The 21,334-nt window shown below is 35.8% G+C and overlaps 1 protein-coding gene across 20 annotated transcripts in view; it reads right to left on the bottom strand.

The window, feature by feature from the left end:
• TP63 (tumor protein p63) overlaps window positions 1-21,334 on the bottom strand; it is a 235,575-nt gene that overhangs the window by 90,514 nt on the left and 123,727 nt on the right. Inside the window, exon 1 of one of the 20 annotated variants that reach the window (XM_028492270.2) lies at window positions 11,727-11,922. The exons of the other annotated variants lie outside the window; for them this stretch is intronic. Within the exon in view, the coding sequence (XP_028348071.1) occupies window positions 11,727-11,768 (42 nt within the window). The 5' untranslated portion in view covers window positions 11,769-11,922. Of the gene's footprint in view, window positions 1-11,726; window positions 11,923-21,334 lie in introns of those variants that run through there. 20 annotated transcript variants of the gene reach the window in all.

Below are 21,334 nucleotides of genomic sequence, written 5' to 3'. Positions count from 1 at the left end.
GCCATCATCAAAAAGTCTACAAACAATAAATGCTGGAGAGGGTGTGGAGAAAAGGGAACCCTCTTGCACTGTTGGTGGGAATGTAAATTGATACAGCCACTATGGAGAACAGTATGAAGGTTCCTTAAAAAACTAAAACTAGAATTACCATATGACCCAGCAATCCCACTACTGGGCATATACCCAGAGAAAACCATAATTCAAAAAACACATGCACCCCAATGTTCATTGTGGCACTTTTTACAATAGCCAGGACATGGAAGCAACCTAAGTGTCCATCGACAGACAAATGGATAAAGAAGATGTGGTACATATATACAATGGAATATTACTCAGCCATAAAAAGGAATGAAATTGGGTTATTTGTAGAGACATGGATGGACCTAGAGACTGTCATACAGAGTGAAGTAATTCAGAAAAACAAATATTGTATGTTAACGCATATATTTGGAATCTAGAAAAATGGTACAGATGAACCGGTGTGCAAGGTAGAAATAGAGACATAGATGTAGAGAACAAACGTATGGACGCCAAGGGGGGAAAGCGGGTGGTGGTGGTGGTGTGTGGTGGTGGTGTGATGTATTGGGAGAATGGGATTGACATATATACACTAATATGTATAAAATGGATAACTAATAAGAACCTGCTGTATTAAAAAAATTAAATTTAATTTTAAAAAAAAGATAAATAAGAGTTACACTCAATGAAAGCGTACTTATTTTATATCTAAAGAAAATATTTTCCACTCATTAAAGACAGGATATAAAACTTTAGCCATTCTTTTGGAGACCCAGCTCCTTGGAGCTACCACTGGAAACTCCCTGAAGATCTGATCATGCCATCCTCATGCTTGAACACATTGAGCAGGTTTATAATCTCAGAACACAAGCCTCAAATCTCTAAACTGCCCTACACCATACTATTTGAAACCGTCCTCTTTGCTTACTAAAGAATGGCATGCCTTCAGTTTTTCAAAGGCAAACTTCTTCAGTCCTCAAGCCTTTTGCACCTGCAGGCTGTTTCCCAACTCATCTTTCAGTTTTAGCTTCAATGTCATTTCCAAGTCAAAGCCTTCCTGGAGGGCCCAGATAGGTATTCTTTGTTTCACATGGTCGGGGCACAGTAACTTTCCCCTTTGCATCACATAATTATAATTGAAAATTAATTATCTGTATAAGTACTTTTTAATGTTGGTCTTCTCTGCTAAACAATTATGAGAGATGATATCTGTTTAGTGCTGAGTATCATACCTGGAACCATGGCTGGGACATAGTAGGTGTCCAGCAAATATTAAAGAATAAGTGCAAAACATTTCAAAATAAAAATCACCTTCAGAAAGTATATTTTATTCTAACTCAACTATAACCCAAATAAGTATTGCTTTTTTACTCTGAAGTAAGTCTGTCTCCAAATCAGAGTCACCTCTTTACATACTACTGCCCTTGAATGTCTCCAAATAATCTCAGTGACCTTTACTTTGTGTTTTGATTTGTTCTGGTAGGTGGGAATTGTGCTTTGAGCTTCAGCTGTTATGGGAACTAGTAGCAGAATAGCCAGTCCTGTCACTCACAAGGCCATGAGTAATACTTGGTAGTTCACACCTAGCTGGGAAGTTTATTAATGAGCTTCTACTTCCTTGAAACAAACACATACACATTTTTGTGCCAAGGCAGTGTTTCTTACCTGATGGTCTAGATTTTGTTTCTCATGCATCTAGGTCAGCAATAAGAATACAAATCTTTGTGGTCATATAATGATTTACTTCCTGCGGATAGAGAAACCACCCAGACACAAGCCTCGAGTAAGATGTTAGTTTCTGATAGAGAGGCCACAAAATTGGTCCCTCCCTCTCTAATTTCCATGATTTTCTGCCCAGTTAGCTAGAATTCAGTTTAGAATAATGCTATAATTAAGGGCTTACAAAAGTATGTTTTGAGGAACTGAGATTGTAGTTTATCAGACTTACAAAGCATTTCTTGTAAATGGTCTAAATTCATGACTTCATTTCCCAGACTTTATCACACACACACACACACACACACACACACACACACACACAGGTTGAAACACTAGCCTTTATTTGCAAATGGAAAACTAAAACATGAAATAAGGACTATACTACTCAATCTTACTATTCTGTACATATTCAAATGAGGAACACTGTTTTTTAAGTTCTAATTTGCTTTTGCTTGTCAAGTTCTTTGTTGATTGCTACACTTTTCATTTTATTTGATATAAAGTTTTCAGTGACTTACTATGCTTTGTAATTAGACATGGTGACTTATGTAACATTGAAGTGTTCCTTTAAGATTCACTTTTAACTGCAAAATAAAACCAAAGTTTCCAGCTATGCCAAAGACATGCCTTACTTTGAAAAGACACTCATCTATTCATTTCATTCTGTTTACCCCATTATGAAAGTAACAATCAATCAATCAGTTTAATAATTACAACAGCTCATTAGTGTCTTATTTGGACAGAAACAAAAAAAAAAACCTAGGGCACCACGTTTAAGAACAAAATGACTTAAAGTTTTCTCAGGCATCCTTTAGTAATAACACCATAGAAAATAAAATGTGAAAGTGTTTGCAAATCATCAAGCTTATTCACCCAGAGCAAACCACCCACATCCCTGGTGATGATGGAGAGACATCAGGAGACAAAATGAATGAAGGGAATGGTGTGGAAGCAAGTAAACACATTTAAAAAGTGACTGCAAAGCAAGATAAAAATCTAATCGGTTCCGTTTTGTAGAAAAATCAAACACATTCTCTGTCCTCCCGGGTAATCAATTAAGTGAAAGCAGTACACTTTACACTGTTTACCTCTGTTAGAGAACAAGTCATTCCTTACTCAGGAAACTGCCCTGTCTTTCAAAAACTTTCTTGCCACTTGAAGTATAATGGAAATAAATATCTGGACTCATTAAAAAAAAAAAAAAAAAAAAGACTTACAAGATGTCAGAGAAAACCATATGATTCAGAACATCCAAGTGAAGACCAGGCTTGTACAGTGTGTGCAATTGCTTTGCTTTCTGCACAGATCAGTTACAAACAGCCATTTCTGTACGTATTTATGCCATATTTTTATCTGAAGATAGCCCTCCAAGCAGCAGCAACAGACGCATACTTCTGTCACATTCAGGAACATTATTTGGTGACCCCAGGGAGGATACAGAGATAAATACCACATATCCTCTACCCTCCAACAGTTTCCAGTCCAGAGACAGAGAGCAATGAGGGAGGAACAGAGAAGTACAAAGAGTTCAGAGGAAGTCGGGTGATTCTGAATGGGGGGGCGGTGGAATCTGAGACATTTTTAGGAGTGAAGCAGGCCCCTAGCAAGGCTTTAAAAACTGGAAAGGATCTGACCTGAAGGTAAATATTTGAGGGGTAGAGTTGGTGTATAGAAAGAAGGCAGGAAAAGTAACTTCTCTGAATTCTCACTATTCTGATTTTCAGGCTTTCAAGCACTTTGGGATTATCTACTGAAATAATTTCCCAGGCCTAAGGCTTATTATGGGCTTTCTACTTTATCCAGTGTTACCGTTTCTCTCTGTGTAGATCTTGTGGAGTCCTCAACTTTAGTCTGGTGACAGAGTCTCAAATGGTCTATTTAAAAGTAATCAAGCCATTCCCAAAACATCTGATGTTGCCCTTTGAGAGAGTAATGGTTTTCCTTTTAATTCTGATTCCATCAATAGAGTGACACTAATCCAGACTGATTTGAGTAAACAGGGCATATTCCCCATTGTCTCTGTGATCTGAGAAAGAATGAACTTGAGAAAGATCGCTGCCTGGATTGGAAATGGCCCCTTTGGGTGTTTTGCGCAAGCTTAAAAGGAAAAAGAAAATGCCTGTACAGAGTTCTTTCCAAGGCAAGCTCACTTTGGGGGTGGTAATGCTCATAGGGGTATTATACTAAACTGCACCTATTAGTGGCTTTAGCAGCAATAAGAAAGTAGAACTATTTCTTTTGTAGTGTTTCCAGAAGAGCTGACGAGAGTGTTTCATAAATTTCCGCCCCTGGCAACACACCACAGCTTGACTCAAAATTCCCTCTTTCAGCTTTTATAAGGAAATCTTTTTTTTTTTTGTCCCATTTAAGAAACACAGACAAGATGCAATTCAAATCACAAGTTTTGCATAAGATATCAGTTTACACTCTACACACATCCACTGACATTCCAAAAATGTTTTATTGTTGCTAGTTATTCCCTTAGCTAGAATTAACATGTGCTTTATCTTAACACTAGTTACTGAATTTTACATTGACAGGTAAATACTGTCTGGGGAAGCTATCTCAGAATTTACAGGATGGTTCAATTTTACTATGTCTTTGGAAAAGAGACTGAAACAGAATAAAGTTAGTCATTATTTCAAGCATGAAATAAATATAGAAAGAAGAACTTTCTAAGACTTTTTTCCCCAGAAAAATGGAAAGGAATGCTTTGGGGATAGGATAGGGGTGCTACAATATCAGACCCAATAAAAAAATCAAGTGTGGGGAAGCATAAAGTACTGTTTCTGAAAAGACATTTCAGGTAACTAATTTTTTCTGCAAAGGAGGTTGTATAGCAACAGGGTCATCTGTGGAACTTCACTGCTTCCCCTAATATTTGCAGAGTTAAAGCCAGAACAAAACACATTTCAACAAAATTCACTTTGTGTTAGAAGAGGATTAAGTTTGGTAAGGACAAGAAAGGAATGAGATACAATGTTGGACATCTTCCCATTTATCATAGAGCATCGTTCTCCCTCCTACCCACTCCCTTTGCCTTTAAATCAAGTGACTGAGTTACCTTCCCCAAGAACTTACCCTTGCCTACCCCACCATTATCTTTTAAATTGCTTACATTTTCTTCCTGGGTGAAATGGAAGTGATGAAGGAGATTGTGGGAGGTGATGATATGAAGAGAAGTAAAGACATGCCTTCCCCCAATATTTCTTTTCAAATCTTAAATGAAAATGTATATCCTTGTCCAAAGTGAAATTTGACAAATTTATGGCAAAGATTTTAAAATTTGTGATCCCAAGATCTTGATTTTGTATTGTTATTGTTTTGGGGTAAATTTGGGCAGTTGTTTCTTAAATGATACATTCATATTTAGGTCTGCTCTATTATTTTCCAATTGGGATTCTCATCTTGAACAAAAGTCATATTTGGCATATTGTGTCACATTTATCTGCTTTTAGAGCAGTGATCAGGGAAGAGAGTTTTCTCATCCTGATTCTAAGATGACTATTTAATAAGTAAAGTTAATCCTAATTAACATAGAAAATCAGTCTAGAGTTTGTTCCTAGCTTTGATTACTTTAATAATGTAATTACCAAGTCCCTGTAAGAGTGAGACACCTTATCTATCTCTATAGAGGTCTAAGGAATGGGAACAGGAAACAATGAACTTTGCCCAGACCAAGCAATCATTTGGACTAATTTTTCTCCCTCCTTGCAGGATGACCCTTGTCACTCCTAGAGCATGGAGAAAAAGTTTTGAATCTCGAATTCTGAACACTGCCCATGCTTTCAGAATATTCATGGGTTCTAGCTCTTAGTGAGATAAAAGCCCTTGCCATCTTTTTTTGCTGTTTCTTATAAAAGCTTTCCATTTTGACATACGTATTAAATATAGATCAGAGTTTAAATCAACATTCTCTTTTCAAGTCAATATAGCATGCTCTTTCATTTGGTCCTGTGCAGTTATTCTTTGCATTTTTATTAATTTTCTACCTTCTACCTAGAATGACCTTCCTTCCTCCCCCTGTGGCTAAATTCTAGTTCTCAAACTATGTGAACTATTACCTTCGTCATGAGCAGGTTTGACCCATTTCGCTGTCTTTGAGAGCCTTTGGTGTCTCTTACCACATTCTGTTTTAAACTGGAGTCACTTATGAATACCTTAAGTACACACTAGGATTGTGAATTCTCAGAGGCCAGTGGCTTGCAACTTACTTATTTCTGCTTTCTTTCCAGTGCCTGGCACAAACACCATGACTGCACTTAGCTAGCTCTCAGTAAGTGCTGAGTTGTAAGGAAATGCTCCTTTTTGTAAGGGAAATAATCTAAATGATTTGTGGCTGGGATATCAAAGACACTGTGTCTAGTTTATAACCAAATATATACTACTTTTTTATTTTGGGTGGGGAGTGGGGAGAAATAATAAAATAAATAGTGGGTCTTTACTTATAGGATGACCATACATTTTATCTTCTAAGTGGAACACTTTTGGAAAATTAAAGAGGTGCTATTAATAATTACACTTAAATAGCAGGAATAAATAGGGACAAACCAAGACGAATAGTTCCCAACTTCTCTATGGCAGAAACCATAGCTATTAAAGAGAGCTATGGGCAGGGAAAACACAAGTTTCATGAGACTTTAGAAACAATCCATTTCTACCTTTTCAAAAGGTTCCAGAGAAGTGATGGATATTCTTACAAAACGAGCGCCCAATGTGCAATTCAGAGAAATGCATTTTTATACTTCTAGGCAGCCTTGAACAAAGCCATTTATCCCTCCCAAGTGCACCTTAGTACAGCCCCAATTACACCATTCCTCTGTTTAAAACCTTTCCATGGTTTATCGTTGCCACTATATTAAATGTGCTATGGTGCTCCGTGAGCCACTCTACCTTGCAATTCTACCTTTACTTTCTAATTCTTTCATACTTTCAGTTCCACCAGAACTATCTGAGTACCCCAATATTCACCCTACTTCTGTGCCTCTGCTGATGCTTGTTTCTTCGCCTGAAATCCCCCTTCCCTGTTTTATTTCTAAAACTTTAGAAAGTTCTACATGTCCTTCCAAGTGAATCTGCATCACACATGTACATGTAGACTTTTGTGATCTTCCTGCTTTGAGACACTCTCTTTCTCTTTGATCCTTTATATTATCTTGCTCACATTTCTCATATGACACTTAAGATCTCTCCTGTATTAATTATAACTGTATGTATTCATTCCCCCTATGAACTGTAACTTATCAGTGTAGGAACTGTTTCCTACTCATTTTTGTATCCTATGTACCATCTTATATGTAACTGATGCTCAGTAAACATTTATTTACAAAGAGTAAGTCTATAGTCCTTTTTCTAACCTAAGTTTCTCTTCCTCAATACTACTCCTCATGACTATTAACAAATTTCAACTTAATTAAAAGGTAGAAGTGAAAATTATAAAATTTTTATAGAGATAACACATTAATAAGCCACAGGTCCCTATTTTCTTGTGCCTCCAAATTGTGTTCTTAAGAGAAGATCTGGGATAAGATTTATAGCTTAACTCTTGTTATCAACTGTTTTACCTTGACATTTCAATCCATTCTCTTCCAGAACCAAAATCCACTACCCTACTGGATATCCTTCACAGGCAACTCATTCCCTAAACTGACACTGAACAATAACGCTGTATCAGTCATCTGACTTTTTGCTCATCATACATTTAAAAGAAAATTCTGAATCTATTGGACTTGGAAAATCTTTCATTTTCAAGACAGTAAGACGTTTATGGAAATAACCAAGTCATTTTTCACTGAGGTGTCTTTTGGGTATCTGTGTTCGCTCTTTCTTATCTACTGACATAAAACAATTAGAAGTTTAAAATGTATTCAACAGAGGAAAAGTTTAATTTCACACTGTTACTGTGAAGGGAGGATTTTTACCCATTCCTCTCTATCTCACAAGCACAAGTCCCTCCCAATGCAATTACATGCACCTCAAAGAAAGCTTGGGTACACTGTGGTAACATAGTTCTCAACTGTTTTACCCATATCTTTCCTTGATAAACATAAAATCTCATGACCTCAGATATATACTCCCTCCCTTAATAGGAAGAATATAAAATCTAAATTCTGTAATTGGTGTGGTGGTGGTGGGATGAACTGGGAGATTGGGATTGACATGTATACACTAATATGTATAAAATAGATAACTAATAAGAACCTGCTGTATAAAAAAAATACAATAAAATTCAAAAAAAAAATTTCAAAGTGGAAAAAAATAAAATACATGAAACAATTGATAATATAAAAAGAAACCAAATTCTGTATATGCTTATTGTCTAAGAAAATTTTAACAAACTTTGTATTCAGAAAATATATGTGGTGTGATGAAAGAACAACCAATATTTTTTTGATTGCTATAGTTAACCAGCCATTCATTCATACTTCCTACTGTACACTCCACACCCCCGTTGAGGATCACTGCTCTTCTAGAAAACAAAACAAACCAAACATGCTTTTTCCTTATCTAGGTAAAGGATAAGTGATTTATTATCATCACTCATTTTTCCAATAGCAGTGAAGGAAAGTATGATCTATGATCTGTGATCTAAGATCTCTTTCTCCCAGTCCCCTCTGGGCTTGAGGGCAACCAATTGTAAAACAAGTAGTGCAATCTAAGGCCACAGCATGGAGTGAGAAGCGCAGCCTGGCTGACACCCGAATGAAGTCTGCTGTTTCTGCTTCTTACCTGCTGTGATTTTACTTACGGTGCTAAATATCTCAGAGGCACAACTTGGGAAAGCTAAAAAGAATACATTGATTAACTATAAAGAGAAAAACCACTCCCATGGGAAAAAATGTGAGTTAGCCTTTGGAAACAGTATTGGAACATGAAAGACTATTTTCCTTGCCAATGCAGGCCCAGAGGTCAATTAATTGGCAATGACCTGAACACTCAGAGCTTATACCGCTGCCTCAGTACTTTTCTTCTTACTCTCAACTAGATTTGCATACCAGTTCTTCATGGAAACTTTTTTGGAGCACTTACCATGAATCACAGTGGCCCTTTTTAGAGTGTATTTCTGCCTAAAGAGAAAACATTAAGTAAACAGGGACTGATTTTTATATCTATAGCTCTCTCAACTACAAAAAGAGAAATCATTAACCTTGATTTGTAAAATGAGGTGATTCAGTATATGAGTTGAAGTCCTGAATGTTGTAACCCATTCACCAAAGTACCTTTCCATCTTCATACAGAAGCCCAGATGGGGATTTTTTAATAAAATGTCATTCTTCTAAGGAGGAGTTTGAGGGCTCTCAAACACTCTCTCCCTCTCTCTCTCTCTCTCTCTCTCTCTCTCTCTCTGTCTCTTTGTCTGTCTGTCACACACACACACACACACACACACACACACACACACACACAGACACCCCAGGTTTTCTGGCAAGAAAATGGAACTAAAACTTAATCTATGAACAATTTCCTTTCTTTAGTGCCTCTCTCTCCAAGTATGAGACCAATCCCAGAGGCTGTATCATTCCAGCCTGGCACATTGGAAAGGTGCTTGCTTGAGGCCTCTTCATTGCAACCCAAGGGTGGAAACTTAAGCCCTGCCTGTTATATCCTGCTTGCCTTCCCCTCCCTTCCAGACCCTTTCCTGTTCAGTAACAGCTTCCCCAAGCTCTGCTTGGGGGGAAAGAACTGGAAAATTGTGGAAAAGGGGAAGGGAGGAACAGTGTTCTTATATCATTTTTGAGTTACCAATCCAAGGAATTTGCTAGCAAATTAAATTCAAAAATTATTTGAAGTCAGAGAACAGGTTATGGTTTTCAAATAATTTTCACCCTCACGGGGAGTGACATGCCTTTTTATTCTTAATCTGACCATTTTTTAACAATTCTTATGTGATAATCATAAATGGCTGATTCCATACTGACAGTTATTAATAAATGTTACCAGAAGGTGAATGCTAAAGCATTATAACTTGTGTATGAAATTTCTGGATTCTCAGGGCCCTGTGGTCCCAGGCATTTCATATACCTACATGTAGAACTGCATTTCTACAAAGGGCTAGTTATTAAAAGATAACCCTATGCAGAAAAGAAAACCGGTTTAAGCAATAGAACGGAAATGAAGCCATGAAGATAATGCATATTACACACACCAGCAGACGGATATAAAAATCATGACAGAAATACATGAAACGACACAGGAGGGTAGAGAAATGCCGCCATGTTTCTTCATCAGTAGCCTCTATGTACATTAGCAGCATTTCAAGGAGAAAACAGACAGCTGCTGCCTCTTGATCACATATCCCTTAAAGTTTTGAAAAACGCAGACTCATGTCAAGGTATTTTCTTTCACTGTGAGTATGCCGTACTCTCACATACAGCATGACTCTTTTACCTCCATAAAAGGCAGTCATTCCTACAAATATCTTCTCATCACAGTATCCATGCAATTTTTTTCCTTTTATGAGAAATAATCATTTCTTTCCACTTCACATCAACTTCATACTTTTCTTACAGTTACTTCTAAATCAACTTTTGCTTCTACCTTTTTTAACTTACACACCCAGAGATCCCAGCCTGCTTATAAATGACTGCGCGTGAAATATCTCATGAACACAAAGTCAGATATGATATGACCGACAGATCTTTTTTTTAATGATCAAAACTGGACAACATTGGATCAAATAGAAAGAAGATAATCATAGAAGTTACCTCGTTTTTTTTTTTTTTTTAATATTGCTTAGTAACATTTTAAGCTAACTTTCAATATTAAAGCAAAAACAAGAAACTCAAGTTTCTCCACTGAGGACAAGCAAGCCTACTTGAATGTTTTAAAGGAAAATAGGCACTTCCTTTTCCTTCTTTAGATAACTCGATATTTCCCCTGCTATATTTACATAGTTCAACTGTCTAGACAATAGTGTGGTCAATATGTGATAGCACTGGCCTTGCTTTGTTGTCTGTTGGGGACGCTTCCTTGTGCTGTCTGTCCGAGTACTATACACTTTGTTTTGATTTTTAAGGAGCGCTATTTGAGTACTACAGTCTACTTTTCCAAGCATTCACCTGCAAGCATTTTCATCCGAAACACTGAACTAGCTCTCTCCACACTGCATTCTCCCCCTCATCTGATTAGTGTCAACACAGCTGCCCTATTCTGAGGAATGTAAACTAATATTGTTGTTAGACCTCCCTCAACCTTAGGAAACTTCCTCAAAGCCTTACAGTCTCTTTAGGATTTTTTTCTTATCCCTTCAGAGATTTAAATCCCTGAGACAAACGTGTTGAGGAGAGATCAGGGAGGCAAACATCAATTCCTTAAATAAAATCCTATGTGCTATAATATACATTTACATGTATGCATGTATAAATATTTAATAATGCATCGCTCCAAAATAACTTTGTCATCATACAGTGAAAGTCGAAGTCAATCACCAGACAATAGGGACTTGAGTGAAGTCCCCTCAGGATTTAGATGGGTCTCTGGATTGACAGAATTCAAAATGAAGATGGCTTAAAAAAATCTCACCTGATTACTTAAAAGAAAAAAAAAAAAGCATCATTTGCTTTTAGGATGAAGTTTGAAGATAAAACTGAGAACTTAACTGAGTTGAGACACAATCAACTAATTTGTCTTACTGATACATGAATACCCAACAGAGGAGTCAGTTCAGTGTATCTGGCAGAATGTGATCTGCTCTCTCAGTCTGTTCTTATACAAAGTGATTTTATAAACTCCTGAATATTGGGCTTCCTCAAATACATAACATCACCCAGAAATTTTTCTTTTCCCTTTTCTCCAACTGTTTCATCTTTTACTTAAAAAAGAATCTTACAGTCACCACAGAAAATATTAACCAAGAAAAGAGATTCCTATACACAGTTTGCAAAAACATTACATTGGGTGACCAAGAACCACCAATATGTAAGCTTTTATTAAAAAAATAGACATGAAATAGCATCTCTAAATGGAGTGCTAAAATCTAAAAGCCTTACCTCACTAAATTGAGCCTGGGCATTGTTTTCCAGGTACAACATGTTAGCTGTAAGATTGATCAATGCCGCTGTCCTCTCTTCTGGCTCCAGGATTTTGCCAACCCCCCACCCCCTCTGAGACCCTTACAGTAGGAATCTACTAAGAAGATAACAGACCTCAAGTCCCTCTCTGTCTTTCTCTCTCTGTACATAATTCTAGGTTCCCTAATATATACCCAACTATAGGCATGAGGGGGCGGGACTCTTCTCTTTACCTGTCCAATCCATCAACTTCCACCTGGACTCCTCCACTCCAATGGAGTGAGGCCTCTCCCATCTCATTAAGTAGTTAGAATTCCTTATCACCAATCTTTAAAAGAAAAAGAAAGAAAGAGAGGGGGAAAAAAAAAAAAAAAGGAGAGAGACAGGTAAAACTTTCCCTTGTCTCTTTCATAAGAAAGTACACTCTTTCCTGAAAACAAAATCTCCCCAAACCACAAACCGTACCACCACCAGGACTTACAGAAGGCACTTCAGAAAGTTGTTTTACACTTTGCAACTGAAAAGTAAAACTTCAGGGAAAGCTTTTGAAAGTTTTGTTTTGTTGTTTCCACTTTTTAAACTTAGATGTGGAGTTTCAAGAATGATTACACAGTTAGAAATTTGGGGAAACCATGCTTATATGTCCTTAATATAAAAATTAAAATCCACTGCCTGATAGATGAAGGGTTTTCAACTTCTTCTCCCAAGAGAAACGCCAGTGGTTTCAAGCAAAGCTATGCTAACATAAGCCACTTGATCGTCCAGAGCATGTTTCAATTACAATTTAAACCATTGGTCCCGTTAACTTGTAAAAACAAACAAACATCCACATTATGTACAGGAAATAGAAATCCTGGGGAAAGTGCCCATTTTTTTAAAGCCCTTTAAGAAAAAAAAACCTGTTTCTTTCTATCATATTTCTTGAAACATGGAATCAATACAGTAGCTAATCTATTTGAATATTTATTTTCTCTACCGTATCTAGTTTTCATTAATGCTCAAAGATAATATTTTTATAAACAGGTAATTACTAATAAAAAGAATAAAACTTAAAGTCTGAAAGACCAATTAGCTTTTGCCTTAAAAATATATTTACATAAATACATGACAACATTCATGTAGAATCTGGCCTTGCTTACCATGATTTAGTGAAGATGAAATGTACCCTGATGGTTATTGTGCGATCCACTAAAATATGCTCATTGCTGTCGAGTAGTCTACATAATTCAATTAGATTTATATCTAAACATCACTCCTCTCCCCACACTTGGGAAGCCAAATTCCCTGTCCTGCGTGAAAGTTATAACTGGACAAGATATCTGTACAGTAAGTTAATATTTAGATTTATTCTAAAATTTAGATGAAAATTAGAAGCCAGAATAGGTTAGTATATAAACTTTAAAAATAAAGTGTGCAAATATATTCATGACCTTGGATATGCCTCCTCTTTACTTCACTTTTTGCATCCATAAAATGCATGCACATAAAGGATAATATGATCATGGGGTGATATTTACTTTTTAGCCCCTAAGTTACTAGTAAGAATGTTTCTTTTTCTGAAAAAATTTTTCAGTAATATCATTTGATCTCGTGTCCAAGAATATGACAACACTAATGCTACAAATTTATATCAGACAAAATGCTCATTTCTTCACTGAAATATTGGAAAGATGACCTCCTACTACCTGTAATTAACCAAATAAGCTGTAGCTGCAAGGCAAAAAAAAAAAAAAAAAAAAAGAGAGAGAGAGAAAGAAAGTAAAAAAGAAATGACTTGAAAAATGCAATTTCATTATTTTGTACCATGAATTTAAATTATACACCCACTGACAGCTTCTGGGTCAATAGTAGAAAGCAGTTAGCTGTTTCCTTAAAGCTGTACTTAGTTAAGTGGTTCAAAAACTTGGATGACCCTGAGAATCATCCAGGGTGCTTTTTAAAAACAGATTTCTTGACCTGGCCCTGTATCTACTGAATAAGACTCTCCAGGGATACAACCCCTACATCTGTATTTTCTACAGCCCAGTAGGAAGTTCTGAATGAGTCAGGTTTGGAAATTAATCTGGAGCAAATGCCATTAGCACAACTGCCTAGAAAGTCATTATTGGATTCTTTTTTACATGATTAGAGTAGTGTAACCACTTGAACCCCTAAATCTAAGGTCCACAGTTTCAGATGCTGATGATATTTTATCAAATGTAAACAAATTTCATCTTTCGCAAAGTCAAAAGATTCCCAGCAGGATTTGATGGATTAAAAAGATCAAATTCCTTCTATCTACCACCTTAGCCTTCAGCACATGCCAGTCAGACTATGATCTCTATCTACATAACTACCAAAATCTAAAATGTGTGTATCTCACATGTAAGATATGATAAATCTGCTGAGGCTACTTGTGTGTTTTGGGTACATGAGGGGAAGGAGCACTGGACTGGGGGTTACAGGAGTAACTAGGAGATACAGGAACTATTACCGATTCTGTGCCCTTGGGGCAGGTTACTTAACCACTCTGGATTCAGGTTCCTCATTTGTGAAATGAGAGGCAGAACTAAATGATTTCTAAAGACCATTATAAAGATAAGAGTCTCTGTCCAGAATTCATGGAAGTGATTTAGAGGATTATTTACATTTCTCTTATTTTGCTGGGATATTTGTACCTCAGTTTGCTAATCTTTGAACTGTACAATGAAGCAGTTGGGTTGCACAGATACTAAGATGCTTAAATGACATAAAGAAAAAGGTACAATGTACTAGGGGGAAAAATCCATGTTTTTTGCTCTAGGATATCCTCATATTAAATTCACTAATAGCTACTAATCCATTTAAATTTGAATTTAGCACAAACATTTTCATAAAAGAGTGAATCAAAGTACATCTGATAATGTTTGATTTCAGAATTAGTGTGAATACCTGATGTAAACATCATGCATTTATTTAAGCAAAAGGTTACAGAGAAGCAACCATTCTCTGTATTCGCCATGCAACAATGCTTATCTTGGATCTCAAAGGTTTATTAATATGCATTACTTTTCCTAATAACCTAATGATGTAGGTATTATTATCCCCATTTTACAGGTAAATAAACAAACTCAAAGATTGTAAGTAGGTTTCCCAAGTCCTCAGGAGTCAGAACAACTTTATTTAACTTTACTCACAGCTCATAGTTTTTCATTCCCAGCTATTTCCCTCAAATTCCTCAAAGCATTATGGCCTCAGAATCAGGGGTCAGCACTATCCCTTGAATGAAAATGACACTGCTGTAAATCTAGTGCATTGGAAGGAGAAGTCATTCAAGATGTAAGATTAACATGTATGTTTTCCTGAAATAATACTGTTAAAATTTTGTTGAATATCCTTCTTAACAGATACTCATGTAAGAGCTCTTTGTATATTAAAGATATTAACCCTTATCATAAGTGCTGCAAATATTTTTCCACTGTGTGTATTCCTGTGTGTGTGTTTCTGGTGTTTCAACTCGTATATGGATTTATGGTTTGCTTTTTGGTGTAGAAGAATTTTATTTTTTCCATAACTGAATTTATCATATCATTTTTCTCTTATGATTTATTACTTTTCAAAAATAGTTTGAAAGGCCTTTGCCAGCCCAACATTATAAAATCCTTCAGCCATATTATCATTTCATATTATTATCATTTTTTGAATTGTTTCATATGCAAATCTTTTCACTCTCTAGAATCTGTATTGGTATGAGAAATAAATGAAGATACACTTCCACTCAAAATATATAACTTATCTTCATCATTTTATTGAATAATTCTTTCTCTCCAATTTGACATGTAATCTTTATAATATACCAAATATCAATGTCTCCATTTTATATCTCTATGTGAGAAAGTTAAGCAAGTATATAAATCTTCAGCACACAGAAAATACTTGTCTGAAGTTCTTAATCCACGCTATGTAAGTTTGGGTAGGGAACAACAGGGTACCTATAAAATTCTAGGAAGTAAAAAGTGGAAGCAATTTTGTCTTTCAGATCTATGCCTACCCCCTGTGGCTTGGGGTAAGTATAGAGAACAAGGAAATGTTTAGGTTTCATGAAGCCATAAAAATGGAGATAAGTGTTTTAGTGGGTTTGCCTCATGAAGACTCTAGTTCTACTGAATTGAGAGAACAGAGAAGTTAGAAGAGGCTTAGTTAGTCATTTATTAAAGTAAACAAAGATCGGTGACTTGTTTTTATATTAGCAGTTGAGATTCCAAGAAAGAATATGTGCCTGGTTCTAAATTTATCAACCCTCTATGCTTTCACCAAAAATTTACCTGATTGAGGTAGGAAAATGAATATCTAGCAATATCTCTACATTCTCCCCTCCCTCTAGAGGCCCCTCACCATCACTTTATCTTTCCTAAAGAACAACTATGATCATGTTACTCCTCAGGATGAGTCCATGCCATTGGGACAAAACCAATTATTTTTGTAGGCACTCAAGATCCTTCTTCACAGGCTGGTCCCAAGCTACCCTCTCAGCCTCATCATCCCTATTTTCCACTCTGCTTGCTACATGCTGGCCCCAGATGACCATTTCTGCCTCTCTGCTCAATCTGGTCCCTTAGTTTGAAACGCCTTCATTCTCTTTACCTGATAAATTGAAACATTTTCAAATTCTTCAAATGAATCTGAGTTCTCCAATTCCCTAGTTGAAGTTCAGTCTTCTCTTATTTTATATGAATGTGTATAAAATAATAATAAAATGCTACCTTACAATGAAAAAATTTGTATAATTGTCTGTCTCCCCTATGAGGCTATGAAATTTTGAGGTCAGAGTACACTTCTGGTCATAATATCACATTTCATGTCTAAAAGCTTGATGAATGTAAGTCCAATTGAACAATTTAACTCCGTAAGAAAAAAACAGAAAGTTGAAAATGGATTCTTTACCCAAAGTATTTATTATGACATGGATGCATTTCCTATAGGAATCAATAAACAGCAACTAATTACAATAGAAGAGAGAGAAAAATGATGCTTTCAACCCAAGGATAGTATGTCAAATCTTCAATAATTATTTGTCAAGAAGGAAAATTGTCAGCATGATAAACCAGCAACAGGCAAAAATTATTGGGGTTTTATAGAGCTTGTGTGAAAGCTAAGAAATGTTGGGACTTTCCAAGCTGCTCCAGAACAAAATCAATCAGATCATTTTAATACCACCCACCATAAAGTCAAAGGATGACCAGCAAGACACAGTGAGTAACTTTCACAGCTCTAATCTTTCTCAAGTTAAGTGATTTCCTTCCTTTGCTGCTCCAGACAGGTAAGAAGAATTAGCATTTGTAGATGCTATTGAAGGCCACTAAATTAATTCACCAAATCAATTTTCTCTTAAGTCTCAAGCTAAATTCCAAAGCAAGATAAAAAATCACATCCATTTTAAGGTCCCTAGTGAGGCTCTGAAAGATGAGTAAGCCTCATAGTTACAGAAGGGGAGACAAGTTCTGTCCTAAATCTTATAGATGTACTCAAGCTATATATATATATATATATATATATATATATATAGTTGTTGTTTGTTTGTTGTTTTTTCTGTAAACCTTCAAGTAGAAGGTAACATAGTAGACAGCGTTTAGTTTCTCTCTTTCTTTGTATATTTTGTGGATCAGATACTCTTCAGAGCACTTTATATATATCAAACTCATTTAATTCTCATAAAAATTTGTGATGTATGTGCTGTTATTATTCCTGTCTTACAGATGAAAATGAAAATACTGATATGCAAATAAATACTAAATGGTGAAATCAAGATTTGAAGGGATCCAAAACAGTCCAAGTAAATAGGTATCCATATGCAAAGAGATAAGATCATATCTCATACTGTCTTTAATTTGCACTTAAAATTTTTAGATTATAAAAATAATGTGATATTTAGAGCCCAAAACTGAAAAATAAAAATAAAAAATAGATGCTATCTATAAGCATAACACTCATAGAGAACTATTGCTAAAAATTTCCTTGGTCTTTTCTCTATGTTTATATATATATTCTGTAAGCAAAATTGGATTATATTCAACATATATATATTTTTTTAATTATTATGGTATTACGAGCATTTTCCCATGTTAAGTATTCCTACATCTAAAAGTACTGGGTCAAAGTTTATGAACTTAAGTCACTTGATACGTACAGAATCAAGTTATTTTCCAAAGAGCTGAATCAAATTGCATTTGTATGAGGTTAAGAACCACAGTATTAGAATGATCTTTTCCAACTATACAAATTAAAATAAATATTTTCTTATTTTAATATGAAACCCCTTGATTCTGAGCAAAGTTAAATGTATTTCAATATGTGTCTTAGCCCTTTGCATTCCTTCTTTAGATGATTAGTAATGTCCTTTGCTTTCCCCTCTAATCCCTACCTCACTGGAGTAGTAGTGTTTTCTTTATTAATAAAGATATTAACTCTTTGACATATTTGTCATATATTTTCCAAGTTTCTTTGCTGTTTAGTATTATATATATTGAAATAGAAATTCTGATTACTTTATTACATAAAAATGACTTCTTAGCCATTTATCCCAGAACCTAGAGGTAACCACTGTTAAAATTTTGGTATTTTCTCTTCCAAAGATATATATTCCATATAATTCTGTGTGCTTTACAAACTGAACATATGATAGAACACATTAAAGATATATTTTGTTAAAAGTGTGTATATGTGTCTGTATAAATGTATGCATATAGTTATTTTTAAAATTAACCTGTTAATATGACTGCATACTCAGGTCATTACACAGGTGTTTTAATTAAACCCTATGTTTTTAAATTGCTATATAGGGCTATTGAATTAATTTAGCCATTTCCCACTAATTGGGCATTCGATTTGTTTCTATTTTTCTTTAACACTATAATCTTAAAGCAAAACTGTACTACGCTATTAATTAAAATACGTTATTAGAAGCTGCATTATTTGATTATGAGATATTTAAATATTTTAAAGGCCAATAGATACTACTAAATTGATTTCCGGATATTATACCAGTTTCTCTTTAGACCATCAATATAAAACAGAGCTCACCCTGCCACAACATCATTAGCAACTATAATTATTTTCTATATTTTTAATATTTTAGAGTAAAAATGCACAAACAAAATTAACTTTCTCCTATTGCTATTATATACATTATTTATTAAAATGAACATACTGATCTCCATCCCCATTAGTTGGTCACCTTTGGAAAGTGCAGATCTTTAAATTACACTGACTTGTATTTGAATATTGGTGTGTTTACTTATCTTCTTTGAACCGTCATCTATAAAGTCAAAATATCACCCTATATTATAACATTTAACTTCCTAACCAACCTATAGGAGTGATTAGTTTATAATAGGTTCTAAATGGATTTCAGAACACTTTTATCCTTTTATTTATTCATATCTGTAGTCTGGACATGTTACTAAATACCTCCAAAAATTCTTTTTTTTTTGGTATCATTTTTTTTTTTTCTGGCTGCGTTGGGTCTTCCTTGCTGTACGCAGGCTTTCTCTAGTTGTGGTGAGCGGGGGCTACTCTTCATTGCGGTGTGCGGGCTTCTCATTACGGTGGCTTCTCTTGTTGCGGAGCACGGGCTCTAGGCACATGGGCTTCAGTAGTTGTGGCTCGCAGGCTCTAGAGCGCAGGCTCAGTAGTTGTGGCCCACGGGCTTAGTTGCTCCATGGCATGTGGGAATCTTCCCGGGCCAGGGCTCGAACCTGTGTCCCCTGCATTGGCAGGCAGATTCTTAACCACTGCACCACCAGGGAAGCCCCAAAATTCTTATTTTTTAAACACTAGATTTTCTAGTATTTCAATAGATAATCTGATTAAAACTATATTTCATTTCTTTCCTTTCTGCTTCCTGCCATTCCCTCCAAACAGCTGCTGCTGCAGTAAGTGGTCATAGACAATGCAGTTAATTGCCAGCTTGGAGGAGTGGAAAGAGCACTGGATTCAACAGCAGAAACCTGGGGTCCAGGTCTCAACTCTCATTTCGAGTTAGTCCTTTTCATTAAGTGGATGGATAATCAACAAATATTCACTCAAGCTAATTGCATAACACATCACCTTTCCTTGTTTCCATACTGGGATATATTTCAATAAGATAATAGGTTTTAAATAATTTACCCTACCTAATAACTATAGGGAAATCAACCCATCTTGTCTTTAAGGATCATGCATGAAAGGATATTGTTCCAAGAGTCATGGACTTTGGGTTAAGTTCTGGCTCTGCCAGTAAATTGATTATGTTACCTGAAGCAGGACATTTCCCCATCTATCTTGAAGTTTTCTAATCTGTTAATTGGATTTAGGTTTGTTACATATTTCACATCCTATATTACTGTGATTCTAGTCTCCTTGGTGTTCACGTTTTTCTGTTTAACCATGTTCTAAATTTTACTATTGATGAAGGCAGACAACTTCTCTATCAACTTTATATCTCACATCTTTTCCTTGCAGTATTTCCTTTCTAAAGAGCTGGTGAAAGCAGTTGATTTTATAGACCAGTTGATTTCTATCAAGCTTTCAATCTTTCTATCAAGCTGGAGATTCTAGGCTTCACTTTTAGTTCCTCATTTTTTCTCTCCTCAGCAGGAATATAGGTTGGGCAGGGGATGCCTCATTCTTCCTGGAGGCTGTATTTTGAGGCAACTCAGCTTTCTTTCTTACATAAGTCCTCTCCACCCTTTCCAGGAAAAAAAAAATCCATAGGCAAAATAAAAAGGAGGTGCACTTACTCTGGAGTCCTGGATGAACTCCAGGGAAATATCACATTTTGTCTCCTTTAATTCAGACTCTCAGAGAAAGCGAGTTCTAATGTCTTTCTCTTATTTCTGCACTCATCTTCAGTAATAGGAAATGTCTCTCACTGTTAAACACGGTGTAGCACCAGGAAACAGAAGGGAGAAGACACTGGTTTGTAACTTTGGGAAAACTTCAATGATCTCATCTGTGAATCTCCCCAGTGTGCACACTACCTTTGTATCAGGGACCATGGGGGTTGAAGTGAGCCATTCTTGGAGCCCTGTTTTCACTCATCCTCTCTGCTGCACTATTCACACTTGCACTACATCTAGATCCTAAGTATGAAAAAGTGGTGTACGTGAACATGGTGTGTGTGTATAAAATATATATAAATATATATATTTTTTAAGTTCCACTTTATGCACCCTGTGACTTGCTATCTGACCTTGAAGTAGTTATCTAGTCTCTCTGTTTCTTAGCCCCCTACAGGTACAGCAAAGGGTTGGCCAATTCCTATGGGATTTCTAAAGTCCTATCTCAGCCTGACAGTCTCAGATTTTCCATACACTTTTTTTTAATTGAATAAAAGATTCTTTAGATTCTATAGTGCTTTACAATTTTCAAAAGTTTCACACACATGATTCCATATAATCCCAAAATAACCCTTTTTCCTCACCCTACCCCTGTATTGCCCCTTTCCCCTTCTGTCTCCCCACTGGTAACCAATAATTTGTATTTCTATATCTATGAGTCTGCTTCTTTTGTGTTTTTTTTTTTTTTTTTTTTTTTTTTTTGTGGTATGCGGGCCTTCCTCTGCCGTGGCCTCTCCCGTTGCGGGGCCCAGG

This window comes from Physeter macrocephalus, chromosome 1, assembly GCF_002837175.3.
Source record: "Physeter macrocephalus isolate SW-GA chromosome 1, ASM283717v5, whole genome shotgun sequence".
Taxonomy (NCBI): Eukaryota; Metazoa; Chordata; class Mammalia; order Artiodactyla; family Physeteridae; genus Physeter; species Physeter macrocephalus.
This window is presented reverse-complemented; position numbering and strand designations above follow the sequence as displayed.